Source organism: Sebastes fasciatus, chromosome 17 (genome assembly GCF_043250625.1).
Source record: "Sebastes fasciatus isolate fSebFas1 chromosome 17, fSebFas1.pri, whole genome shotgun sequence".
NCBI lineage: Eukaryota > Metazoa > Chordata > Actinopteri > Perciformes > Sebastidae > Sebastes > Sebastes fasciatus.
Window position 1 is genome coordinate 25,897,199 of NC_133811.1, and position 14,418 is coordinate 25,911,616.

General features: G+C 44.7%; 1 protein-coding gene across 1 annotated transcript; it reads left to right on the top strand.

Annotated features, from left to right (window-relative positions):
* Positions 1 to 298: 298 nt before the first annotated feature.
* Positions 299 to 9,832, top strand: LOC141754530 (cyclin-dependent kinase 5 activator 1). The gene is made up of 3 exons (XM_074613653.1): positions 299 to 919; positions 2,458 to 7,632; positions 7,675 to 9,832. The coding sequence occupies exon 2, from the start codon at positions 2,633 to 2,635 to the stop codon at positions 3,617 to 3,619; it is 987 nt and encodes a 328-aa protein (XP_074469754.1). The 5' UTR covers positions 299 to 919; positions 2,458 to 2,632; the 3' UTR covers positions 3,620 to 7,632; positions 7,675 to 9,832.
* Positions 9,833 to 14,418: the final 4,586 nt, after the last annotated feature.

Genomic DNA, 14,418 nt, shown 5'->3' on the forward strand with positions numbered 1-14,418 from the left:
AAAAAAAAAAAAAGATGAAGATAATGATGAATGTAGCCTAAATGATACTGTTTGTTTATGTGTGTGTGTGTGTGTGTGTGTGTGTGTGTGTGTGTGTGTGTGTGTGTGTGTGCGTTTATGTGTGTGCGTGTGTGTGTGTGTGTGTGTGTGTGTGTGTGCGTGTGTGTGTGTGTGTGTGTGTGTGTGTGTGTGTGTGTGTGTGTGTGTGTGTGTGTGTGTGTGTGTGTGTGTGTGTGTGTGTGCGTGTGTGTGTGTGTGTGTGTGTGTGTGTGTGTGTGTCAGGAGGCAGCTGAGCCTCTCTAGGAGGAGTCAGAGTCTCGGTGTGTGTGTGAGGAGCCGCTCTGTGCGCTCACTGGCTGCCTGTCAGCTCAGTCTCTCTCCTCTCTGTGTGGAGCCCGTTCAGAGGTCGGACTACCGGGGACCGAGTTGGTGCTCAGCGTGCGGACACACAGCTGCACCGGAGAACCGGAGAACAGCACCGGAGGAGAAGTCAAAGAGGAGACTTTCCGCTCGGATCTGAGAGACATGGAGGAATGCATTGAAAAGACTCCGACGCACTGAAAGTTTAGCATTTTCTGGACATGGAGACACAAACAGAAAAACAGTTCATCCCAATAATAAAGTCAGCCAGCAGTCTCTCCTCCTGAAGGTTGGAGGTGCAGAGGATGATGACACCTGCACACTTCTTCTTCTTCTTCTTCTTCCTCACATCTCTGAAGAAGAGTACAGATCAGAGCTTCTGCCAGAGTGACTTTCTGCCTCTGATCCTGCAGCATCCTGCTCGCTGCCAGCTCTAGTTCTCGGCTGTGGCTGCAGGAAAACAGCGCGTTTCTTTCTTTTCTGCGCATCTTTATATCTATTTATCTTTGCACCATCGAGGACTGCAGCAAATAAAGATCTGAACATCTCGTACAAACAGGTGAGCAATAAGAGCAGCTCTGAGGAGGACAATGATGGTGTGGAAATGTTAAGATTAATGTTGTTTTAAACTAATAAGGATGTCTGTCTTTGTTTTTTTTACACGTAATATCTTATTATAGAATAGAATAGAAAGCTTTATTGTCATTGTATTAAATACAACGAGATTCACAGTTGCCACTTCTGGTCAGTGCTTTAAAACAAATACTTGACAAGACTAAACGAGGCAGATAAAACATATATAACAGGTAAAACATATATAACAGGTAAAACATATAACAGGTAAAACATATAACTGGTAAAACATATAACAGGTAAAACACACACAGAGTTATAAAGTAAATAAAATAGGTAAAGTAGATGTAATAAATAAATATAAACAGAAGTGTTACACTAGAGGAATAAAATATAAAAATAGATGTAATGTAAACAGAGGTAATTGCACTTGTAAAATAGGTAGGGTAGATGAAATAAATAAAATGTAGAGAAGAGAATCATGTGCGTAAAAAAGCCTTAAATGTGCTCTTTACGCACCATTCACCATCTTACATTTAGTCCTTAGAAGAAAGATAAAGAGTCCTTTTAATAGTTTGAAATCCAAAAATCTTTCACAGGTTTCAGAGAATAGGAGCTCAGATTAGAGCAGAGCTGTGGGTTAACCTCTGTAAATCCAGTTTAAAGGTCTGAACAAATTGTCTTACTCCACTCTGTCACGCATGTATTCTGTATAAAACACCAGACTACATGCAAATATAGGTGGTTTTACATCATTTTATCTACAAATATTCAGCCTGACGTGTTTGGTACCTTTGGAAACTTTGGGATCTCCTCTAATTTAATATAAAGTTAAAGCTGCAGTAGGTAGAAATGGAGCAAATCACTTTATCCTGACAGTAGAGCATGAGACAGGTAATCTGAAAAACATCATGTGTCCTCAGTGTCCTCCGGTGCTCCTAACGGCATTTGCAGGATTTCACAGACCGGAGGAAAACAACCAATCAGAGCCGAGCTGGAGCCTTGCCGTCTCTGAGCAGCTGTCAATCACTCATTAACTCTGATCAAACGGTCAAACTAGGCAGCGTTGATCAAATATGAATCAATATTCTGTTACTGTAATGCCTATTTCTCTCCTCAAATGTTTTCAGAATCATCTTGTAGCGTACTGTTTAACTGCCATGTTTACATCAGTTGAAGTCGGAGATCGCAAGTGATTGACAGCTGCCTCTGTTGAATGAACAGCCAATAGGAACGCTCTCTTTCTCTGAAATGACCTGTGATTGGTCAAAGTCCAGATTTTTGTGCAGAAGTCTAGTTCTCTCTCAGAGCACTTGAATTACAATATGCTGAAAGGTTGTTATGGAATTTTTGCCCAATGATGCCAAAAACATTCTGCCTTCTGCAGGTTTAAGTGGGTTTTTAATCATGTTTGGCTGCACAGCGTGCTTGTAATGGCTCATATGGATTTAAACTGGGATTGATGTTATTATTCTACCATGCATTTGTTTAAATTCTCTCTTCCCGTGTGTTTTAATGTCGCAGGTCTCTGCAGCCACAGTCATCTAAACTGCTCCCGCTGACATGTCTGCACTCATCTCTTCATGCTGTTTCCCTGTTGACAGTTCAACTCTGCTGGATGTAAAGAAATAACGGAGTGCTTTGCTTCAAACCTCTCTTCACATAACAGCAGTAAGGCAGTATAATCTGCGGACTCGCCATGGGCACCGTACTATCGTTGTCTCCCGGCTCTCGGAAATCGGGCTACTATGACAACCGGCCGGGCTCGCTCAGCCACTACCCGAGCATCAGCAGCCGCTCCCTCAACAGCCAGAAAGACCGCGGGCTGAAGAGGGGCCAGTCCATCTTCCTCCCGGCGCTCACGTGGAAGCGACTAGTGGCCTCCACGAAGAAGAAGGGAAACGCCAAGAAAGGCGGCCCGGTGGCCCTTGGAGACCCTCTCAACAACAACAACAGCATCAACATCTACCAAAAGGACCCCGTGTTGCACCTCAACCGCGAGAACGTGAAGAAGTCGCTGTCATGTGCCAACCTGTCCAGCTACGAGGGCCCAGCGGGACTGGGTCTGGGGATCGGCTACGGCATGGGGATGGGCCAGGGGCACGGATACAGCTACAGCAAGTCCCAGCAGCTGTCCTCGGTGAAAAAAGTCCCCCAAGCGACGGTGACCTCGTCCCCGAAGCGCGTCATCGTCCAGGCCTCCACCAGCGAGCTTCTGCGCTGCCTGGGGGAGTTCCTGTGCTGCCGCTGCTACCGCCTGAAGCACCTGTCTCCGGCCGACCCGGTGCTGTGGCTGCGGGCCGTGGACCGCTCGCTGCTGCTGCAGGGCTGGCAGGACCAGGCCTTCGTCACGCCGGCCAACGTGGTCTTCGTCTACATGCTGTGCCGAGACGTGGTGGACGGCGACCTGGTGGCGTCAGAGCACGAGCTGCAGGCCATCCTGCTCACCTGCCTCTACCTGTCCTACTCCTACATGGGCAACGAGATCTCGTACCCGCTCAAGCCCTTCCTAGTCGAGGCGGGCAAGGAGGCCTTCTGGGACCGCTGCCTCGCCATCATCGACGCTACTAGCGCCAAGATGCTGCGCATCAACGCAGACCCGCACTTTTTCACACAAGTATTCGCTGAACTCAAGAGCGAAGGCGGCTGCGGCCCTCAGGACTATAGTCGGGTGCTGGATCGGTGAGAGGAAGTCTGCATGCCTTTTTGTACGCTCACTTATACTTGCACACACGTTGGTCTCATACAGATTCCTCGCCCCTTTTTCTTCTTCTGCTTCCCTGCAGGAGCAACGAAGGCCCATCTTGACAGTCATGTAGACATATTTAATCATTCCATCTTTGTTGCCATTGTCCCATCCATCCACAGATAGAAATAAGGAATCCCCCCCCCAAGATGATTGGCTAACAGAAGCTCACAGTTGTGTGTTTTTGTGTGTCCTGGCTGGAATATCCACCTGAGTTTACTTGAATTGAGGAACCATTTGGTCCACCTGTCCCGTCTGACCCCATGTGTCTGGTCCAAGTCGTCCCAGCTGCCCCTCAGGATCTGCACAGCCAGGCCTCCCAGCATCCTCTCTGAATGTGATCAATCAGTGTGCACAAGAAGATGCCATCACTCCACAAAAACACCATCAAGGGATTTTTCTCACTGGTTATATTCTAAAACATCCGAGGAGGATTCACAGGAGAATAAAACAGACAATATAATCCGCTGAGTTATATATTTTCTAGGACAACACAAGGAGACATGTTGACATCCGCTGCTGGCTAAGCCCCCATGTGCCAGCAGTTGAAAAGTGACTCAGACTGATGGGAACAGCTGAGAAGTCCATGTTAGGTCCTGCTGGTCCTGCTGTGCGCTAAAGCAAAACGAACAGGCAAATGTTTTGTGGAGCCTTTTGAGGCTTGTCTGGCCTGAGGGGACAGTCGCTGTTTTGACTCACTCAAACCTGCCTCAATGTTTCTATTCTATCTCAGGAGAGTTTCCTGGTGGAAGCAGAATGTACGTGTTTTGTGCGAGCGTATGCATGGCCGTGTGTGTGTGTGTGTGTGTGAAGGCATTGTGCAGTGGACGGCAGCCAGGGTCATCAGCTGTTTACTCCATCCTTTGTTCCCCGGCGTCTTGTTGACAGGGCACCGGCGCAGGCTGTGGTATTAATGAGATTAGCAGATTACTGCCGCCCCCCCCCTCCCTCAACCTCTGCCCTCTTCTTGTCCACTCGGGCAGCCCTGCTGAGCTAATCCAGGCCAGGCTGGACCGCACCGGACTTTAAACACACACGAACGTAGGCACATTAAAACGCCTTGTCGCGTGCGCTTTATTCTCCCTCACCGCATGAATAAAAACGCCGTGTGAGACACGTGCGCAGTTCAGGGTCAGCGAAGCTCTCTGCTGTTGTGGTTGAAGAATGTGTCCCACTTTCTCATCAGTCACCTGCGTATCCTCATCTGCCATCAAGAGTTCATCCTCTCTTATCCCTTCATCAACTCCCATCAAATTATTCCCTTGAATGAACCATTGGCATTTTGTGCTTCAATGCCTTTATTTCCTCCCATGTGTTTCAATGTGTGTTGTCAGAGGTGGTCACAGATGAGCCCGTGGTTCATCGCTATTGTTACACTGAAAAATATATGGATTTTAGTTTTCTGAAAGCAGATCAGATTAAATATATTTTCAGCTGGATTTTATGTCCCCAGCCGTCCAAAAGTTTGGATTCCTGCTGCAAGAGGTCACCGAAGTTTACAGCTCATGTTTCGAGGTTAATAACTCAGAGAAAGTAGATGAGGGGGGGAAGCACAAATTAGCTGCTAATAGAGTGCTACTGGAATGAGTCCTAAAACCCGGAAATGAGATGGCATTTTAGCTTCAAGTTCCCCCGTCTGGAAGTCAATGGGTTTTTATGCCTATTATAACGTTTTGTTCTACGACATAAAACACATTGATAAATACCCCCCTCGTGAATTTTGAAGCTGTTATGCGTCTTATAAAAATAGAGGTTGCTAACAAGTGGCTAAATGGGACTATTGGTGCCTTCAACTGAAACTCGTGAGCTCGTGTTTACAACATGGTTAAGTCGTGAGAACACCACTGCTAAGCAACGTCAATATAAACGTTACTGTCGGCGACTAGAAGCCACAGAGGCTAACTATTTAGCAAGCTAGCAAGTTGGTAACATAATGCAGGAAATGCAAACGCATAGTGAAAGAGGAGAAAGATGAGGCCGTTGGGAATATCAACATTTTCCTCAGACTTATTATAAAATTATGAAGAATTACAAAATACAACTAAAATTACAATATATTAACTTATAATGCACCGAAAAATGAACTTCCATGGCCTCAGCTATTTCTGACAACGTCAACAAACACGTTACAACTCGGAGCTTTCAGAAACTTTCCACTTACGAGGTCGTGAATACCGCAAGATGGGGGCGTTCATATGGATTCTTCACGTGAACACGGTAAACACGACCCCATTTGAAGGATTAAACGTCGTCACGCCGACTCGTCTGCCTTTACAGCCTCGTTTTTTATACTTGTGCTCATGCGGCCGTGGTGTAGTTCGTTTGTAGTCTAACGTTAGCTTTTTACTTCTGGCGATTGCTTTTACGCTTTGTGAAGTTTATCTTGCCGAACAAAACGTGCAATTAGTATTATAAATGTTTGTTTGCCACAGAGCTTATTTTCAGCAGTAATCCAAAACCCAGTGGAAAAATCCCGTTGGCTTTTTGTCGAGGGAACCCAGGGCGATGCTAACTTCCTGGTTGGCCTACAAAAATACGTCACTCCGCAGCACTCTATAATGCGCCAGAGTGGCTAAAAAGAGACGTTTAATGGCTAAATTACACGGGGTATGTGCCGTTATGGTATATCTAAAAAAGATTTACCTGGTTATTTTAATCAAAACGGAACATTTACTGATATTTTGGTGCCAAACTTTTTGGCTTGTGTCCCCTTAAAATGAAACTATGTCTACCTGTGACTCCTCATTGTTAATTGCATTTGTTTACCAGCTGTTAGTTTACCCAAAAAGTGAAAAAGTAAAAATTAAGCAGTAATTTACAAGAAAAAAAGCAAAGGTTAGAGGAAAGAATTGGTTATTTTCTGCTTTCCTCCTCTTTTAATCATCTTGAGACCCCTCAGATTTATCTTGCGACCCCTGTGGTGGGTCCTGACCCCCAGTTTGGGAACCCTGGTTGACAGTAGGAAGCTGCTTCAAACCTAAAAACATGGATGCTTGACTTCCACCGAGAATAGCATGTGGCAAAGCCTTAATCTTATTGTGTTGAGGCATCTGGAGGTTTTCCACTCCCCTCCTTCACGTGGCAGTCGCTCTCGCACACTTTGCGATGACGCTGCAGTATATACTCCCCAACAAGGTCACATTATGGTAAACAAGCGTCCGTATAAGATCCAACCTTTACATACATGTGCAAACAAACACACTCTGCCACACGTCCCCTCCTTTGGGTAATCCAGTCCTAATCCTCCCGCCCCAATCAAATAGAGAGAGGGAGCTAAAGGATGAAAACATGAGGAAATAAGTAAACGGTTCAGAATCCGATGAGATTTGGTGTCACACTTCCACGGCAGCCTTCAAATCCTGCCTCGAACAGACTGGAGGCCGTCAGAGACCCAAAGCTCAACCCTGCTGCCTACTGCAGCTCACCCGGGGCTTATTGGAGTCAAGCCTGCCTCCCTGCCCGCCTGAGGGATCTGGCATGAGCTCCCACCAGTCAACCAGAGAGGAGTGACGGCGGCGGTGATTCACGCTCAGAGAGCAGAGCGCCCGAGACGCCACCGTCTCTTTCTCTGGAGCTTTGACTGGCAACCATTTTGGGCTCGTTGTTGTGGTCAGTGCAGCTCGGCTTCGACAAGGACACTTGTGTCTTGACTCACCCACCCCCCGTCCTCGTTCCACCCCTCCAACCCTGTTTCCACACACTCAGCTGTTGTTCCTGGCCTGTTTCATTAGATTTGACACCCCACACCCGCCAGCCATTGTCAGGACGAGGAAGGGCAGAATGAGTCTGTTTGTTGGCATCGGGTTGGTTGTGCTTGTGTGTGAATGTGGGTCAAAGTTAAGGGCAACATCTGCCTCCACCATCCGACCTGGGCGTTAATTAAATCAGAAGATACAGTACAGCGTGTTCAAGTGCTGCTGATATCAACCAAATGACCGATAAATCTGCTGCAGGTTCCCTTTAGCGGCATGTTGTGACCCTTTCTAATGAAACAGCTCTTCTGGCTCATTCTTCATCGTTATTTGCACAGACACAGAGGAACCATGTTCATTTAAGCCTAACTGAGCTTTAACGCAATTTGTGAAATGTGACAAAGAAGGCGACTGTCCCCTCACTTCAGTACCTCCCGTCCAATCACGAAGCTGTTCCTCCAATCGTTTTGCACAGCGGAGCGGTTTCCAAAGCCCATTAACTCGCATCTCAACCGAAGCTCTAATTCCGTTCATCCAATCAAACCCCTCGGCTTGATTCCCGAGCTCTATATACCTGACTGATGGCAAGCAGACGCACGATGCCTGTGTGACAGCTCCGTGGATAATACATGACTCTTGCTACTGATTGACTCCAGCTATTTAAACAAGATTAAACTTGGACCTTTAGTGCAAACTGGACCTTTCTCTGTGGATGGGACCTTCATTTTTGGGGCAGAATATTTCAGATCGGCCTTAGACCGGCTCTGATTTGAGGACTTTTTGGGTTTGTGTGAACAATGTGATAAAAGATTTAATGGATAAGTCTGCTGTTATTCTATATTTTTCTTATTGACAACATGCATTAGACGGTTAGTACTTTCAGATTTCTCTGTGTTTTGTTCTTATGAAAGACATACATCTTTAAAAACACATCATGAATGTATACTTTTATCTTTAAAAAAGGCCAACACATTCCTTAAAAAAAACTGGGCAATGTAGTTTTTAGCAAATGTTACTCAAAAAGAGTAAAAAGTGCATTTGTTGGGGACTAAAAAAAAACTGCAGTGCCCACGTTCTTCGTAGTAAAGGAACATGTCATCCAGTGCAACAGTGTGGCTCACTGATGTGTTTTTAGTACTTTTTGGGACAGAAATGTAGCTCTACGACACAGAGAAATCTGAAAATACCTGTTAGTTGTGGATCTGTTGACAATAAGAAAAGCACATAACAAGACTTTTCCTCTAAGTCACCACAGCTCTATGAGTTGTGTTAAGTTATTTCAGTATGCTGCTGGAGGCTGGTGTGAGATTTATTTCAATGGCACACCGCCGACTGATGATGTAAATATGTGGGTGTGTAACAAAAAGAGCTGTTAAGAATGAACAAAAAGAAATAGTCTTTCTGTGTAGTAGCATGCATGCCAGCCAGGTAGTTTAGAAATGTTTCTTTTTTTTTCTTTTTTACCTCTGCTTTTGTTTGATTTTTATAATGTGATGTTTTAAATTAAATATTATTTCTTTGGTAACTTAAAACTGGATCTCATTGGAGTGTTCCTTCATAAAATAAAGTCCAATGGTGGTTCACCGGAAGGGGCGGGACTTCGCCTCTCTATAGGAAACATGATGTACAACAGTGTTAAAGTCTCTTGTGACTGCAGGTGTAACTATCATCATTATGGTGGTCTGTTCATGTTTAGAAACAATAGAGACAGAAATTAATAACTGATCGACTCATTTTCTCAGGCTCGGTCCTGAAAATAGCAAAGCATGTGAACTCATATGACAAGTTATAACTGAACATCCTTTCTTTTGAACTCTCACACCAGACTTCATCGTTAATTTGCCAATTTAGATGTGGTCATGGTGTGTCATCCACCACAACTGAGAATATCACTGCGCCCTCTCAGTTTCACACAGCGTAGCCTACAGTATACATATAGAGCTGATCGAGTTAGCGGCTATCAATAGCTTCACTCATCAATGCACCAGCTGGTGACACAAAGGCGGCCGTTGTTTATGTAGCGTCGGCCGCAGGCAGCTCCAGCTCGGCCCGCGTCCTCACTGATTGTAGCTTTGATGCAAAAAAAGCTTTCAAATTTCACGACTTCGCATTCATCGCAACACCTCGTCCGTGTTGTGTCAACACTGGACAGATGTTAATACAGAGATAAATATATAACTGTCTAGTGTCCATCTCCTCCTCCTCCTGCGCCCCGGTTTCCATAGTTACCTCCCTCAGCCATCATTGTAACTGTCACACCAAAATGAAGCAGCACATCAGCTCGAGTGACTTTTGTAAAGCCACTAAAAATGCGTGTGTGTAGCTAAAAGTAAAAATACTGTCGACGGGGAAAACTTGAAGAAAAACAAATGTGACTGTTTCATTTATTTTGTTTGTTTGTTTTCCTTTTTCATGATGATGATGTTGATTATTTAATAAAGTATTGAGTTGAAATCCAAAATCTGTTTTCTCTCTTTTCATACAGCTTTTACATCTGCGAGGCTCACACACTTAACTAAAACTGCCTTTGTTCTCCACATGGTGCACATGAAATACTCTCCCGCCCTGCAACCCCACTAACTTAAGACTGGCAGTAAATTCACGTGGGACATAAAATAGCTTAATGCACAGCCACACAATAGCCCGGGCGCTGCAGATGGCCTTTTGGCTTCCTGTCAGAAAGAGAAGGGGGTGTTGCGCTCCATCTGAGCATGTCTCTGCAGTCAATCACCTCCCTCTGTGCTGCGACCACAGGTGGAAATACTGTGATGCTGCCTCTCTGCTCAGCAACAGTCTCCTCTGAGAGGACAGCAGGCTTGATGTCCACGTTTAGTAGCGAGAGCCTCAGGGCAGGCTACCTTACACTGTCACTTCCACTCTCACTATCACATTTAGACACATAAACAGTTGTGTATTATCACTTGCTTTAGTTCATTTTCTCACAACAGTTTGTGCATTACAGTACCAGTGGTGGAATGTAACTAAGTATATTTACTCAAGTACTTAGTACTAATTTAAAGGGACTGTTTGTAACTTCTTACACGTATAAATCAATCCGGGTCGGTGTCCCATGCGCGCTCGCTTGTGGCTATGCTGTTCAGACTCAGACTCCAACACAAACTACACGGAAGCACCAAAACCACAAAGTTATATCTAGTGAAGCCCGTCTGTTAAACCAGGGGTGCCCACACTTTTTCAGCATGCGAGCTACTTATAAAATGACCAAGTCAAAATGATCTACCTACTATAAAAATGCAAAACATATATTTATTTATAAATATATTGAGTATTCTTTATATGTACAATATATGTTGGTGTACCTTGCATAACTGCATGAACCCATATTGTACAATATAACTCTGTACATTTTTTGTCATTACCTTACTCTGATGACTTGCACTGAATGGAATCAGCCAGGGATGCATAGTCCGGACAGTAGCTGCTGATAGCCAGCCTCAAGCACACTTCCAAATGATCATCAGTCAAGGTGGAATGGTATTTGGACTTAATAATCTTCATGTGGGAAAAGGCTGACTCGCATAAATAAGTGGAGCCGAATAATGCAGGTAGCACATTTTCTCATGTTGAGGTACTTTTCCTCTGTGAGTAAGTTCCAGAACTGTCCATGAGCCCTGGACTTAAGCTGAATGTCAGCTTGTAGTGTCAAAATCTCATCCTCCACTCCAGATGAGTTCAGGTGAAACAGTGTTGCAATTTGTTGGCTGACGTCTATTTTAAATTTTTTTTTTTTTTTTTTTTTTTTTTTTTTTTTTTTAATAAATGCCATGCGATCTACCCACACTACCTTCGCGATCGACCGGTAGATCGCGATCGACGTATTGGGCACCCCTGTGTTAAACAGTGTTGGCCGCGGTAGGAGGACGAGAGGGAGACCGTAGCTTTGGTCTCCAGGACCGGAGTCTCTGCTGTACTCTGCTCCTCTGCTGCTCTGCCTGCTTGCCTTCACTCACACATCCCGCTCGTTCTCGCTATTTCGTTCCACTCTCACGTGCATGCGCGCACACTCCACACTGCAGAAGAGTTAGTTTAGCTCTGAGAATATCTAGTGAATGTACAGTGGACGTTTGTGCAGAAATAACTGCTGCAGCTCCTCCAGACCAACAGAGGTTTTCCATGTCTTGTGAAGTGACGGGGCTCCGCAGCGAGAAACGTTATCGTCTCCGACCAAAACTTCGGTGTCTCCTCTCCTCTTCATGGAGAGACCTTCGTCTGGTCAGCTAACATTACTGCCAAGCAGGTGAAATATAGAGTGATATTGTGGTTTTAGCTGACGTGTGTCGCCTCACTGTGTTGAGTGATGCTCGTTCATGTCTATTTAAGCGAGCAAGCGCGAGTCTGATGCTGACTTTCGTTGACTTAACGGCCACAGGTGTCGCTGTTACCAAGCATTTCTGATTCTTACAAACAGTCACTTTAAGCACCGATTGATACACTTATTTACTTTTCAAATGAGATAAACGTCTTTCAGAGTCTTTTGCAGAACAAATGATGGTTGTGTTGCTCCGTATAAAATGGTGATAACATTTATGTTTTCAGAAGTGTTTCAGAAAATGAAACGAAGCTGTAGGCTACTATCTGAGTTCACACAAACACACAGCTGCTAATATTCTGCACATGAACAGACAGATATACAGGTCACAAGTCTGTCAAATACCACAAACAACCCAGAATAAAAATGGACGGGGTTTTCCGTTTTAATAACAGACAAATTTAGCTTTTATCACATAACAGATGTCTGCCATAAAACTAAGACTCAAAATGACTTTTCAGTCAAAGCAGCTTACTTGGCGAGGCGCGGTGCGTCTGCTTGGTCTCTCTCTCTCTTGTCTGATGGCATTGGGAAATGATTATTTAAATGCCATTTATAATCTGTTCACAATGCCGGAGCGAGAGGGCAGCGGGGTAGAACCATATGGCCCCGGCCGGAGCCGGGGTCAGCGGCGGAGGCTGGGGACACCTCAGAGGGCAGAGAGGTGACGGAGGTGATGCTTTGATTAGATGCGATGACGAGGCATCGCTGCAGATGGCTGCCACAGCCTGACTGAGTCCTTTCCAGCTTTCCCCTGTCCTCTGAGGACACAAATCACCCGGCTCTCTGCCTCCCAGTGTCACACTTTTATACTGGTTCAGTGTGTTCCCAGTGGCTTTCTGAAAGCCTCAGGCTGCTGTTCGCTGCCTTTTATCAGCCCTCTGGGAGCTAACATGCTTCATTCCCCCCTCTGTCAACGCTTCCTGGCATCCAGAGACATTATCAATTCAAGCTGTTATAAACTAGTATCACTTTTCTTGTTCAATGTCACCACAAATTACAGCTTTAAATTTTAAAAAATATTTAAAGAAACAATATTTGGCAGCACAATCTTTGACTCAAGAACAGCCATTGTCTTTTTTATTCTCTTTTCAAAACAAAAACACAAGTGCAAGTGTAGGAAAATGGCACGTATACTGGGCCTGCACATGCCGGTGTGAACAGGAAGCAGTGCTGGACACGGGAGTTGATGTAAAGCACTTGAATAATATAGCTTGCCTCCTGCGCATGTAGGCAGTAATAGCTTTATAAAATGCAGAATTTAGCTGCACAACAGCTGCTAGCATCGATAACAAGGTCAGCTACGCTTGTAACTCGAAGTTGAAAATAACCACTGATGGTCGAGGCTGTCGTTTTCTTTCGGGAAAAGGTTCACGTGACGAATCAGGGCAGGACAAGTCATGACTGATGAGACCCAGTCAAGAAGCAAACGTGGGTGTCTGCGTCATCGTTTTCAAAGGTCTCCGTTTCTGTCCGTCCAGACTAAAACGCAACAACTCTTCTTAAACTAAAACAGGGTTTCAAACGTCTCCGTTTTAGGGGCTTGAAAACGCCGGAGTAGTGTGGACACTAGCTGCAGTGACCAGACGTCCCGGTTTGTCCGGGAGCCAGGGACTAACTTAGTGTGTCAACCACACACAGTTTAGTGGGGTCGTATCTAGATGGTAACCAGCAAATTGCTAAATCTGATCTGAAATCTGCAAAAATTCTTGCAAGACTCGCTGCCCGACAACCTATCCTAACCTTAACTATTCAAGATCAATGCCCAACCTTAACCATCTCATAAGAGTTTCCCCAACTTGCGGGTTACCTTCTAGAAACGACCGTTTAGCAGAACTTCTGCCGGTGACTGTGTAGTTGTGACATCACAACCTTACGGAAGTCCTAACGGCTCGTTTAGAGACACAGTATCTGAATAACAGGCTATGAGCATATCTCCATGGACAGTATTTATAAAGCACCTAGACCTGCTTTATAATCAAAACAGACATTAAATCTCACTTTCTACATTATGGAACCTTTAAATAACTACATTAGTTTGCAGGGTTACAAGCTAAGTTTGGAAAAAGTCCTGTTCAATTTAACAGGAATAAAATCATTTGATATCGGGGTCAGTCTGCACTGTGAGATTCTTTACAGATCAATGGAACAGTTTTAGGACCTTGGAGAGCAGAAGCCTGCTGGCACAACCCTGACTGAGTGAACAGATGGTTCGCTCAGCCATGCACCCATAAGTACTGGGCGAAGGACACCGCCCAAGGGGACTCCAGAGGACTCTACGGGGACGTCGAATTCTGTCAAGGGCAATCCGAGGTCCCATTAAAGCTTCATAAAAGTGCTAAAACCAATAAGCAATCTTATTACTGCAGTACTGTACTTAAGTAAAATGTTGAGCCACTTTAGTATTTAAATTTTTTACCACTCACACACACAAAACATATGACAATTATATAAAATATGACGCATTGTTATAGAAAGTAAAACCCAAGAGTAGCCTATATAAAGCAGTTAAATATGTAGTTTTACTGTACCATTACTGTAAGGCCTTTACTGTTAATAGGGGCACAAGGTAAACACTGATAAAGAACAAACTTTGAATGTAGACTTTTTGTTGCTTTTAGTGTTAAAATATACAGTATAGACTAATGTCAGTGAACTTCTTCAGTGACACAGTTCCTTGGCTTAAAGTAGTTCCACATTTTGGGTAGCTAATACGC